At 39.5% G+C, this 14,490-nt stretch overlaps 1 protein-coding gene across 1 annotated transcript in view; it reads left to right on the top strand.

The window, feature by feature from the left end:
• Positions 1-8,918, top strand: part of TSPAN8 (tetraspanin 8) — a 37,784-nt gene extending 28,866 nt beyond the window's left edge. Inside the window, exons 8-9 of the mRNA XM_080935000.1 lie at positions 1,845-1,928; positions 7,438-8,918. Of these exons, the coding sequence (XP_080791126.1) occupies positions 1,845-1,928; positions 7,438-7,491 (138 nt within the window). The 3' untranslated portion in view covers positions 7,492-8,918. The remainder of the gene's footprint in view (positions 1-1,844; positions 1,929-7,437) is intronic.
• The last annotated feature ends 5,572 nt before the right edge of the window (positions 8,919-14,490 follow it).

The following is a 14,490-nucleotide window of genomic DNA, read 5'->3' as shown; positions in this document are numbered from 1 at the left end:
AATAAAAGAAAATACCAAATCACAGAGGGAAAAAAAAAATCCTCTCCTCCAGACTACTCATTGGGGTTAAGGGGGCTCAGCTGTGAAGTACTACAAGATGTCACTCAGATTTACAGGAATTCCCAGGAGAGAGTTACAAGTGGCAATATTATTCTGTCATTTCATTGTCAAAATAATAGCAATTGCATTTTTTCATTCTTACCTTTTATGATCCTCTCTGATTCCCTCCTCCCTACCTCTCCTGCCCACCTAAATTTAGTAGCACACTATTTCCAAGATAGAATGGGAATCATTATTTGATATGGATGAATGTAGCTTCCACTTAGGGCAATGAGGAAATTCATAGGCATCTCTACTTCCCATGGAGGACTCAGCTGAAAGATGTTTTTCGTCAAGATATAGTCTGAAAAGCACTTTATGGAATGATGTCTCCTGAAAGTTCATACAGAATTCATCTGAGTATAAGCCAACAGCTGCCCTGGCATGGTTCCTTTTCTTTGCTCTCTTTTGCTGTGTTTTCTTGGGAGCAGGAGGAGACAGATATATATCATAAATTTAAATCAATAGATGTAGACATTCACCTCTGTCTTGGCCCTAACTGGCATAATGGTCTCAGATGTTTGCTGCTTTGGATTAGAAGTAAATGAAGAAGTTCACTATATTAAGGAATGAAGTTTGGGATAGACCTTCCCAACTTTGGAGATCTTCTGCTGCTGCGGCTCCTGCTTCCTCCTCCTCTTCCTCCTCCTCCACCTCCTCCTCCACCACCACCACCACCACTACTACCACCACTACTGTTTCTAGCAAGTAGTATGATTTTGGTCAGTCTTCATACACTCATGGGTATCTCATGAATGACATGGTCCATGACAATACAGATCATATTGTGAAGTGTTTGTCTATTTTATAAAAGTTATCCTTGTAATTTTCAGTTCTCAAAATGTTTAGGATTTGTCTGAAAATGTTTTAAAGTTTGATTTTCAGGCCAATTTGAATATGTTTCAAAATAATGTATCAGAAAAACAACTTTCTAAACTCTTTCTTAAAGTCATATCATAAAAGCACACATAGTGGAACCTTTAAAGATAAAAATAGGAGTCATATTTATTATTAGAGGACTTGACATTCGTTGTTCTTCATAGGAATATCTATACTACACTAGCTGGAATCTCAAGATAGCCTTCCCTGCTGCAGGTCACAAGCCCACATAAGCTATCTTTTTTTTTTTTGATTTATGAAAATTATAGTTTAGAGATAAATTGTCACAGTTGACTTATTAATTTATTTTCAAAATTTTGCCAAATCATTTTTATTATATTTTCAATATTTACAGCATTTTTATTTAAATCTATTTTGATCATACTCTTCCCTTACCCTACCATCCCAATTTTAAGTTCTTTTTCAACAAGCAAACAAACAAACAAACAAACAAACAGAAATGCAGGACAACAGGTAAACCACCAAGAGAAGAATGTAATGCCAATCCTTCTGCCTACCAAACTGTAACCTAATAAAAGCTCACAAAAACCCTGTGGGATCCAATATACATTGGCCGGCTACTCCTACGAAGTCTTTGCTGAAGTGCTTGGTCTACCCAGTGTCCTTCTTGAGTGTCAGTCCCAACAGTTGGGTGCTATGAAGCCAAAGAAAAAAAAGAAAGAAAGAAAAGCTGGCTAAGATGCTCTTTAGCACACAGAGTAAGGCTAGGGGTAGAAAAAATTGTTCAATGCTTCTTTGTTGGCCTTGATACCAATATAAAACATCAACCAAAAGAATAGAAACACTTACAATGAGATTAAAATTTCACTAAAAGCAATGTTTTCTTTTTCTTTCTTTTTTAACAGACCTGTTTTTCTCAGATCAAAGCTCTGATTGAAAAGAACATTATTATTGTCATTGGACTTGCTTTTGGACTGGCATTTGTTGAGGTACAGTGTAACAGTGTGACCCCCTGTGCATGCATCTGTCATAATTGTAACTTTATAACATGCGGGTCAGCATGGCCTGGGTGGGGACAGAATGAACTGGTTGTTTCCTGCCTCTGGGACAGGGCCAGCCGGTGTGGGCCTCCAGGAGCGTCAATGGCTGCTGTGGGCAACCCGGCTTCTTTGTTTAATACTGTACACATTACAATTCCTCCTTTGAGGAAGGTCCTCCCTGTTAGTGACTCTAAGTTAATCTGAGACATCGTGAGTCTGGGAGGTGAAGGTGTGGCTGATGTTTCAGCAAAATGACAAAAACTGGGACCTTCAGGACAGCCCGTAAGGCTGTGGAAAAGAACTCTAAAAACATGGGTTCAAAAACATATAATTTCTCAACTAGGCAAAATCTAAGGGTGCAATATAAATCTTAGGGGCTTCATGAATCCAAAGAGACAAAAGCAGCTGCCCTGTGAGCCAGCTTATCAGAAAGAGGCAAAGACAGGCCGGTACAAATGCAGGTAGATTCCTGAGTTCCAGGTCAGCCTGTGACAGAATGGATTCAGGTCTAGGTGTGGTAGAAATGGCAATTTCGGGATGGGGTCCCACCCAGCTAGTTTTTACCACTTTTGTTTAACCAACAGACCAGAAGACCTGCAAATCTCTAAATTTCTTGGCAGTGTTAAAAGAAAATGTGTGGCTGTCTTCTAAGAATTAAGGGTCTAGGCTCCTGGGATGCTGATTCATAGGATAATCCAAAGAAAACCTGGAATAAATAACTGAATTGATATGTAAATAAAAAGTTGGGGTTTTGGTCTGCTTGAGATGAGCTAGCTGAAAGTGAGAGCAGTTCTTTAGAATTTTTCTCTAGGAGGATGGGAGCTGTCTGAAGATCTCTAGAGAGCAAAAACAGCGCTTTTAAAAAAAAAAAAACAGGATTTCTGATTTTGTTTGGAAAATTCATGGAGAGCAAACACATCTCATTTGGAATTTAAAAAAAAAAAAACAAAAAAAAAACAAAAAAAAAACAAAAAAAAAAAAAAACAGGATTTTTTTTTTAGTTAGAAATCCCAAGAATTACTTAGAGAGCAGACACGGCTCTTTTCGAATGTTTTCTAGCAGGTATCCAGAGAAGGCTGTCTGAAGAGCAAGCACAGCTCCTTTAGAATGTTCTCTGACTTTCTGGTTTTGATCAGAGAACCCAAGAATTGTTTTTTTAAATTTCTCTAACAGGATTTCTGACTTTGTCAGAAGATCCAAGAATTTTTTTTTCTTAATAGCAACTTTTCTGACTTTGGTCAGAAAACCTGTGAGATATCACAAGAGCTTTTAGAAGTTATGCTAGCAGAGAGAGCAGAAAGCTGTCTCAACCAGAGCACACACACACACACACACACACACACACACACACACACAGAGAGAGAGAGAGAGAGAGAGAGAGAGAGAGAGAGAGAGACAGAGAGACAGAGAGACAGAGAGACAGAGAGACAGAGAGACAGAGAGACAGAGAGAGAGAGAGCAAGCAGTCTGGAAAGCTATCTCAACAGAACCTAAGCTACCAGTTTGGACCCACGATTTTACTTCGAGTCATTTGTTTTTGCTCCCCCCAAAGACCCCTCTCTCAGAATCTGGACCTAGCTGAGGCTGGTCCTTAGCAATAACATATGCTTGTGATAAATCAAACAATCAAAAAAAGCACCAGGCACACACTGCCTAGGACACAGAATCTCTTTGAATCATTCTTGAGTCTGGAATAGGTAGGATTGTATTACAATAAGCCAAGAAGGGCTGAGGCTGCTATTTCTAAAAGTCTTGTTTTGAGAAAAAAAATTCTACACAATTCTTAGTTGTAGGTATCCCTTTTGCATCAAAACTAGTACATGTGTTAAGAGTTCCTGAAGTGAGCTCAGCAGAAAGTAGTAAGAGTTAAAAGCAAAGGAACCACCCCATGATTGTTCATTTCTAGCCATGATCTTGAAACAAGAAACACAAGCTAAACTCAAAGGCGTGAAGAAATGTTTTTCCTTTAGTTCATTCTAGAGAGATCTGAGAAGTTCTAAACCTCTTACACCATTTTCTCGAATCTTCTCAGCTTAGGTATTATAAGCAGATGTCTCCGGGAAAGCTCTAAGTGAGGCTGGTGTATCCATCAGTTCAATTATTGATGCTGACAAATATACTCTCCATTGAATTTTCATCTTGATGGACTTCTTGGCATTTCTTTTTATGACCCAAAGGAGAGCTTTCATATGGCCTCCAGATATTCGCCAAGAAGATGAAATAAAACATTTTCAAAGAAGCATTTATGGAATTATCTCAGATCTTGAGAAATGGAGATATCAAATGAGTTGGAGTTGCCCATGAGTTGATATCAATACAGTAGCAGGAAAGTGAACACTGTGTGGAATCTCCCTGATAATCTCTGCCGAGAGATGTTTGCTTCCTTCTCATGGAATGCTGAGCACTGGTCACTTTGGGTGCTTTAGCAAATTGCAAACTCCTATCACATCACCACTTGGTAGGAATTTCTCTTGAGAGTAAAGCAAGATAATGTTCTAAGTGGTTCCTAGCAGCCAAGTATCTCAGCCAAGTATCAGGAAAAAAAACTAGGTACTACTAGCACCAAAAAAAAAAAAAAAAAAAAAAAAAAAAAAAGAATAGTTTCTCATACCCCAAATTAAAAATCCTGTGTTAGTAGAGTACAGATTTCTTTGACTCTGATAGAGAATCAAAGTCAAAAGTTACTCTGCATTAGGTCTGTTTCTCTAGATTTGTGACATTGGTTCTGTGTCCTTTGTTCATTTACTTTGTATTCTGACTTCATGATAATCACAATGGTCACAAAGGTGAGAAATACACACACACACACACACACACACACACACACACACACACACACACACACACACATGCTTTGACAGAGTTGAACTTAAATCCTGCCCAAGAACACAGCTGGGTAGTGAGCATGAGGTTAATAAACTCAGAGACCTGGGCTTAATCACTAAGAACTAAGATTGGGAAACAGGCCTTAAATGAGGTTAAGTATTAAATTTCATGCTGGAGTCAAATTTAGAGAGATGGCTATGACAGAATACAGCTCACGGTCACTTTTAAGAGGCTTGCTGAAGCTGAGCCAAAAGTAACAAGGACATGATTGACTGGAAAGATTGGTGGCTTGCATATCCTAGCCAAAGTTATTGCCAGGGATCTTAACAGAGCGAGTGGGCAACTCAGCTGCAAGAGGAGTAGGTCCATATCAATATTTTATGGATTTGATACACTCTTTGTATTTGTAACACCCTTGGGGGGCATTTTTAATTCTCTTATATGTCTTTCCAGTAAAATAGCTGAATAAAAATGCTATACACAGTCATTTACCATATGGGGTTTGTGTGCTGCTGTTACAATGTTTATCCCTAAGTGAGAGTGTTAAGTTGTGATGCTTGGACTATCTGTAGATATGGAGGAGAGCTGACTGAAAGAACTGTTGGATAATTTCCTTGTTTGGTTTCCCAATCTAAAGTCCGTCTTCCCTCTAGAGTTTGATATAAAAGAGAAATATTTAGTGCCTGATTCAAAAGAGACCTTTGCAAATGGTCTTCTGTTATCCAATCAGTTAGAAACCTGGCCCCAGGTAGACTTTTGTCTTAGAATCATTAAACGAGCCTTTTAACACTTGTATTCTCGGCTTCCAACTTCAAGGAAATGCAAAGATGCATAGAGAGAAAGTATCTTCTCATAAACATCTTTCAGGAAATATAATCAATTTCCCACAGATCTAATGCAGAAAATATTTGGAGACATCATCTTGGAAAAGAAAATCATGTTTCATATTTAGACCTTAGGTGGAAGCTTTATTAAGACTGTACCTGAGGGTTTCTCTCAGAGTGCATACGAGAAACTCTGACAAGATGTAAATACTTAATTATGGAAAGAGAAAAAAAAAAAAACTATGGGCATTTGGAATCCTTATCTAGAGTGAAATATGCAGATTGTTATTCTTACTAAAAAGTGGCAAGCAGTTTTTGGATTTACAGTCACTAAATAAAAACTATCAAATGGCGTGGACAGAAGGCTACCTCACAGGAACAAAAGCCATTCAGAGAAGTTGTCATTTTACCACTTTTGGAAGAAAGCTTCAGCATGTGGGTGTCTGTGCATAAACACACTTAGCCACATGTCTGCTGTAAGTCTTACTATACACATCAGGAAATGATTAATTTCTCTTCTGTTCTTCTGAACATAAATGTTCTTAGCTGTTATAAGGACATGAAAGAAGTGTGCTATTGGTGATAAAACTCTGATATAAAAACCACATGAGAATCTTTCAGCCAGTTTTTCAGTCAAGGCCTGCCCTATCTCTAGGAGGGGTAGGCATCCATCTTAAGGTTACAAAAAGACTGCAGTTGCTGGAGCTTGTGTTTGGTCATTTTTTTCATTTTCTGTTTCCCAGCAATAAGCTTTGGGATAAAGGTAAACGATCAAATCACTTTTGAGCCCTGCATCGCAGAGCATCCCGAAGAGAATGCTTTAGAGAGCCGCTTCTCTGTTACTCTTTTCCCTTTAAAACAGGACAAAGCTGACAGCAGTCCTCATTTGAATCATGCTTCTAGGCAGATGTCAGTGAGAAAGTCAGCACAGTAAAAGAGTTTAAGATGACTCAGCACATGTCATCTTTCTCTCCTCAGCCTCCTTTCCAGGGAGACAGGGAAGGGGTACAGTTTTCCTCTAACTACACACCGGTCATTTTCTATCATTTCCACATTAAAACCAAAGCATTTAAGTCACCAACTACAGAGCCAATTAGAGCCGGTTCTGAGAATCTTTACCCTTGGAAGAACTAATGAGATGGGGTTCATGCCCTAGATTTTTGATTTGTGACTTCAGAAGAAAATTCTGGAGTTAAGCTGTTACCCATAGTTTACAAGTGCATTTTTTTCCTTCTTTAAAAATTTAGTCTTTTTTTTTTTTTTTTCAATTCTAAGCATTGCCTAAAACTTTAGTAGAAGAAATTTTAGACACCTTGATTTCTGTGCAGATGATCCAAACCAGATGACCACGGTCTTTCAATGAAATCAATACATGTATTTAGTTCCTGTTGGCTGTCCGTACCCAGAGCTCAGAGAGAAATGGTCACAGAAAGATATGTGCATACCACAAGAGGAGACCATCCTTGAGTAGTAGCTGATACAGCACAATTAAGTAGGGCCATTGGAGATTGGCTGGCAAGCTGGAAAAACCTGACACACAAACACACACACACACACACACACACACACACACACACACAAACGTGCACACAGAGAGAGAGAGAGAGACAGACAGACAGAGAGACAAAGAGACATATAGAGGCAGATACAAAGATAGGTAGATAGACAGACAGACAGACAGATGGGGAGAGAGAACAGGGGAGAGACTTCTGTTCTCAGTCTCTGATATTAATTTCCCATTCAGTAGACTGCTTTCATTTTCTATGTTATTCTTTAGCATCCACATTAACCCTGTGCTTTATTTCTAGATTCTTGGTTTGGTGTTTTCTATGGTGCTGTACTGCCAGATTGGAAGCAAATGAATCTGCGGACTTACTTAGCCATCACAAACTCCATTTACGTTTCTGCTTTGGCGTACTCGAGTACTGTAAATATCAGGAGCAAATGTCTTATCGAAGTGTCTCGCTTAGGCAGACCCTAGATATCTTCACATGTATTCAGCATATTTAACCGTGAAGGACATAATAAAAATGGTTGTGTATTTTTTTCCGCTCACAATAAAAAGTGTTTGTGTTGATGTTTTTATGGTGTCAGCCTGTTGTGTCTAAGTGGCTCTGTGATTCTGGTGATGCTCATATAGGGCTTCCCAGTGGCATAACCATGTTTCTAAGTGACAAGATCAGACTCTAGAACAGTGAATCTGGGATTTCGTTTTTAAAAAACATACCCCTGTTTCATCAGGTATAGCAACGGTTGATGATGAGATTGTCCAAAGTTGGAATACTTAAGAATGGTCCAGCAGTGTAAACTACCATATTATAAAAAATATTTTTCACCTGTATGGTGTCTATGTTTTGTTTCAGATGTACTCTAAGCATCCCCCCCCCAAAGTGTCTGTATCCTAGCCTTAGACTCCCTGGTACCTCTTCACATCCTCCTATGGGACACAGCAATTAAAACTACATTTTCTTTCTAGTTTGTAGAAGAATGGTTTGTTTATTTATTTATTTTATGTATGTAGCTGCCATCAGGCACACCAGAAGAGGGCATCAGATCCCATTACAGATGGTTGTGAGCCACCATGTGGTTGCTGGGATTTGAACTCAGGACCTCTGAAAGAGCAGTCAGTGCTCTTAACTGCTGACCCATCTCTCCAGCCCCTAGAAGTATGTTTTGAGTTTTACATTCCACTGAGATATAATGTACAGCAAAATTAATAGCCTGTAAGTGTGGAACTCTGGGGTTTCACATTTGCCTGTGTAAGTACTGTCCGAGGAAGACAGTCTTAGCATACCTTATTGCTCTCTAATGCCACCTCCTGCTTCTGTTAGCCAGAGCAGGGTATTCACATTTGTATCTCTGCAAATTTATTCATTGAGGTCTATTGGAGCCTGTAGTCCATCATGCTAGGGGATCATTTGCACCTTGGACATTGCAAACCACTTCGGTGTTTCTATTTTGCATGGCTAGAGAAACAAGAATCAGTAGACTGGTCCACTTAGCATTTTTTTATGAAATAGTAACAATTGGTCCAACTCCTGTGACCATCCATCAGTTTTCCTTTTCTTAAATGTCCTCACAGTAGAATAAGAAGCTGTACATTCTGGCTTTCTTTCTCAGCTCTTTGTCTATGGGATCCATACAGTGGCGTGTGTATGTAGCCTTATTCTCACTTCGGTGGGACACTCCATTGTGTATGGATGTACCGAAATGCATTGACCCATTCTTTTGCCAATGGGCATTTGATTGTACTTGGTTGTACTATTACAATAAAGCTGATATCAATGTTCTTGTGTGTGTGTGTGTGTGTTTGTGCACATATACATACAGGTATGGAACTGATTTATATGCATGTACTAAGGGTTAATAGGTTTTGTTAAGTCATTTTCTAAAGTAGCTTTGACTATTTATTCTCATACTAGAAAAGTATGATAGACTCATTCCCCTCTGCTGAGCATGGACCATGGAAGACAGGCATTGTTAAGTTGCTCAAAGTATCATGCAATGAGTAGTAAATTTGGGGCATCCTTTCTAGGTTGGATACCCCTAGTCTATGCTCTCCCACTAATGATAAAAGTAATAGCTCTTCTGTGAAAACATGTCATCTGCTGAGAGCTCTGTAAGAGACTCTGCATTTATTGTCTCACTTCTTCCCACATATCCATATGAAATTGACACCATGATTATGCCCATTTCTCAGGTGAGACCATGAAGGCTAAGAGAAGTTAGACAAATGCTTATTGATAGCCAGAACTGAGGAGACTCAGACCTGTACCAAAGCCTCCGAAAGCCCAAAGTTCATCAAGTTGGCTTCCTGTTAAGATACCAGCGTATTTATTTTGCTATCTTTTTCTAATTACTGTTTTGTTCGTGCCCATTGTATATAGAAACTTACTGAGGACATTGTTTCTGATTCTACATCCTTACTACATAGTGGTTAGTCCAGAACTGGTGCATGGTAAGTTCTACCTAAGAGTTCTAGATTGGCTGAATTTTTTCTCAATCTCCAAACACATTCTAAACACTTCACACAGAAAATCCCTCTTTCGCTGTTACTATCACTGGGTTAGTTTTCAATCACGCATGGCCTAGAGAGACTAGGGCCACACAGGAAGTAATTAAGGGACTTGTAACTGGTTCCAAGTGACTCAGAACCTTTATCTTTTATGTCAGAGTATCTAATGTAGTTTTGATAATTTACTCTCATACAAGATAAATATGGTCAACTCATTCAATCCCGTCTTCTGAGCCTGAGGGACACTAAGTAAGACAATCACGTAAAAACAAACAAACAAAAACCACAACAACAAAAACATTTTTAAAAACAGTTAAGACAACAAATCTTAGATAAAGTTTCTTTTGAATAATTTGGGGCACATGATAGTATATTGTCTTGGTGATATAAAGACCTTTGCTAGTCAGGCTTGGTAGGAAAACAGAAGTCCTCTAACTCCTTCAAACAATAACAATATAGTACAAGAAACGGGTGAAAACATCAGGCACTGCCATAAGAAAATACCGTCCACAGAGTGGCTTACACGGCAGATATTCTCAGAGTTCTGGAAGCTGAAAACAAGACCAAGGAGCTGGTAGGTCCAGTTTTTGGTGAGGACTTTATTTTTGGATTGCAGAGGACACAACTCCTTGCTGTGTCCTCATGTTAGAAAGGGGGATTTAAGGGGAAAAAAGTGGAGAGCATATGGTCTGGTATGTTTTTCCTAGAGGACAAGATACTATCGGATGAAAGTTCTACCCCACGGCTATATTTAACATGAGTTATTTCCTATTAAAATATTTCCACAAAGGAAATTGGGGATTTAAAACACTGAATGCATCAAGTCTCTGCCAGATTAGGCACATTCAGAGATTTTGATGTACCAGGTTGGACCGACACGGGGGGGGGGGGGGGGGGGCGGCACCCTCTCAGCCGAGAAGGTGAGGGAAGACCTGGATGGGGGCAGTGCTTGGGATGTAAATAATGAATGAATGAATGAATGAATGAATGAATGAATGAATGAATAAAAACACAGAACATAGGGGACTATAACTCATTCTGTGGCAATTAGTTACATAGGTGGTAGGAAAGTTATCCGGTCCCATGGAAACGAGAGGTAAACCAGAGATTAGCAACAGGAAGACGCTGCTGATAAACATAGGGACAAAGGGTGGAGACATCCCTGAGACCAAGGTTGTGTGGTAGAAGATGGGATCAGGCTGAGGAAGGATTTGACTAGCGGGATTAAGATCCATGGAAGTCACACAGCAGTTTGACTTTACCCCTTCCGTTCCTTTAATTCCATTCTTTTGCCATCCCTCTACTGGCTGAATCCACTTTTGAGCAAATCTAGAAGAGAGCCTGGGAGGACAGCGCCCACCCATGAAAAGCATGGGGGGGGGATGGGGGAAAACCCAGTGGAAGGCTTCTTCTCATTGCAATGACAGACCTTAACACTTCGATAAAAGGGCCTAAACGGGGAAAATAAGAACAAAGAAACGCTAGAATCTGTATGAGAAACTGTGCACCTACCCTCCCCCCCAACCCCCCCATGCCTTGGCTTAAGTTTATGATGTTTCAAGGGCAGAGAGGACTTGAGAGCAATTGTTCTTAATTGTGGCCACTGTCCGCACAAGGGGATATTTGTCAGTCTGGAGACCAGGTTTTGGTTATCAGCAGCGTGAGTGGAGAGGGTGTTACTGGCATCTGGTGGGTAGAGGCTAGGAAGACTAGCACACTGCGTGGTGCACGCAATCTTGTGTGGCAGCTACAACTATCAAGTCCAGCATGTGGGTTGTGCTGGGCAGGGAGGAGCGAGTCTGTAGACCCATCTGAACAGTGACAGCAACAACATAACAGAGTCTAACCCGGAGACAATCTCCTAAAGCCACTAGTAAAGGAAACTGGAGTTTGACAACGTTGTGACCTTCACAAGCCACGTGAATTTTCTCTTCTTTAAGTGACAAATTTTATCAGGAAGATATTAACATTTCCAGACAGTCCTCTGTTGTGTATCAGCTGCCAAAATGTGTCCAGACTTCTGCTTTGAATGTTTTAAAACGTTTATTTTCTTAGGATAATTTGCTTGCTTTTAAAATTTGTTTTGGTTCTAAATGTGATTATAAAGGAAGTTTTTCCTTTCCTGAATGATATTGATTCTGGTTTAAAAATAAATTCAACCTTTACTTCATGGCTCTAAGATCAAACCAGAATATTTTATAATATATGAAATTTCATTAATCACTGAAGAATTATAGCAAGAACAAAATGAGAGAAAAAATAATCCCCACTAAACTGTTCATTCAGCTAAAATGGAAATGTTTCTCCAATTCAGAGATGTGTAGGCATTCGTTTTTTTTTTTTTTTTTTTTTTAATTATGTTTAAGATTATACGTGGTGCTGATTTGGATACATGAAATTCAAATTAACACTTAAGACAGGTTTCTCAAAGCTGCTCACTTCTCTCTTTCTCTTTTCATTACTTTATTACTCTTTTCATGATCTCTCCTGAAGTAAGCTCATTGTAACAATCCCCTCTTAAAATCCTTTATTATTTATTTATGTGTATGTATGTATGCGGATGTATGTGCACGCCCATTTGGGTGTGTGTCAGCACCTACGGAGGACAAACACTGGCCCTGGGTTCACTGAGATAGACTTATGGGCAGTTGTGAGGTTCGGGATGAGCGCAGGGAACTGAACTCTGGTCCTCTATGAGAGCAGAGAGCACTCGTGACTACTGGGCCATCTCTCCAGCTTAAGTGTAATAATCGTTCAATGGGGTTTCCCATACTTATTTTACTGTCTTCTAACCCATTGCCTTTGGTGGCACTGCAGTGACCTGTCGAGATTACAAATGTTCCTATGTCATACTATGTGTTCAAGTTCTAAGACACTTTGACGGGTCCTCTGTAGCTTGTAACTCTCTTCATTCTGGCCAAGTCTGTTCCCCACTCCTCTTTAGGCTCTTTTCCATGTATTCCTCCCAAGTTCCCATCTCTGCCTGTCTGCCTCTCTGGCAATAACCTTCACATTATTTAGTTGGGTTCCTTTAAGGTGTGGCTTGAGTCTCACCTTCTGTATGGTACATTTCTAGGTCAAATAAACACACACACACACACACAAAACAAGACTAAGTTTTCTATTTGAATAACCAAGTCCTGATATGTCTTAGCTACATTTTGTTTGCATTTTATTATTTGACTTTGATGACTCCTGGGGTGATGAATTAAATTTATATAATAGATCCTAGCAAGATAACTAGGCCACACTAACAGTTCAATTAGTAGATACAGTTATTATTGTCTCCTGGCCCATCTGAAAGAGGATAGCCATGCTTACCTTAGAGATAAATTGGAGTGTTTACTTACAGTTTTATCTATTACTTACAAGGTAATTAATACATATAATATAAATAGCTAATATTTTATATCACTTATTTACTGGAGTCAAGATGCAAACTCAAGTACTCTGGTTCCATGTTACATTATTAGACCCCAATCCTTAAAAAAAAAAAAAAAAAAAAAAAAAAAAGAGTTGATTAAAAGCTGAGGGAAAAAAAAACTGAGTTGATTAAAATTTGAGTTTAAGAATTTTCCTGGAGGAGCTAAATTTCCGGAGCTATTATGTGAACATCTGGTTACGATGACAATGACCTGATACAGTGGCGTGTCCCCTCTCTCCTCAACCTTCTACTGTGTGTGTCCCACCATGATGCTTCTTATACCCACTTGTTTCTGAGGCCATATCTTTTACCTGAGGAGACCAGTTTGCAAAAAGGAATGCATTCCTCCTTACCCGTATGCTCTACCCAGTTATAGCCTGGCAAGTAGTGGATGTTTGCCAAACAATATCTTTTGAATAAATAAGAAGAGATAAATTTCACATCTTAAAAGACATTAAAATGACCATACACATGTCACCTATAACCAATTCATTTGCCTCCAAGGAGAAGATGGGAATGTAGTGTTCCTTTCCATGAGAGGGGCTTGTTGTCACCTCTCTCATCTCCTTCTTCTATTACAAGGGTTGGAAACTACGGACTACAGAATCTGGAGGCAGATTCCTTAAGGTTCTCATCATCCGGCTTCATCATCCGGCAGCCGAGTGATGCTGGATGTGTTCATGTTCCCGTGACTCATCCAAGAACTGAGAAAGAAGAGAGGTCTCCACGGAGCTATAATATTAACTAAGACAACATACACAAATTGTTCAGAACATACAGTATGATTAGCCCTTAATAAGTGTCAGGGCCTATAATATCATGATTATACAAGTTGTTACAATTAAATTATTTTAAAGACATGTTCATCAGATTTTGTTTTTGACTATGAAGTTCCTTTAGACTTCAAAGCAAGTATAGGTCCATCAACAACTTTTTTTTCAAAGCCGTGTAATTTGACACGGGTTTGGACAATAACTCCTCTAGAAAAGGATAAATCTTTTACCCAGAATCCCATTCCAAGGCCGTCCGCCAGATAGTGTGCTAAGTAGTGGAACCTAACCGAGCAGAGACAGGGGGTCAGCAACTGAACCTCAGCGAGGGAAAGACGGTGAGTGAAAGGGAACGGAGCTGGCCATCATCCTGATGTTTAACAGCATGTGACAGGATGAACAGAGAGAGGGCATGGTCCGCTCTGCTGGCAAGCTAAAGCCTAAATAAGTCACGTCTGCTTAATACAGTCTGAGCATCAGTTGCAGCAAAGCCAAGAGCAATAAGGAGCTGAGCGGAGCACAGCACCACACCTGGCTCGAGGGATCTCCAAGAGTAATTTGGGACACTATTTCAAGTGATTCCAACAGAACATGCTGTTCTCTGAAGACATTGTGATTTTTGGAACACAGGTTAGTGTTCTTGGCAAAAGTG

This window comes from Micromys minutus (assembly GCF_963924665.1).
Source record: "Micromys minutus genome assembly, chromosome: 22".
NCBI classification, from domain to species: Eukaryota; Metazoa; Chordata; class Mammalia; order Rodentia; family Muridae; genus Micromys; species Micromys minutus.
Note: the sequence above shows the minus strand (reverse complement) of the source record. Positions and strands in the feature narration are given on the sequence as shown.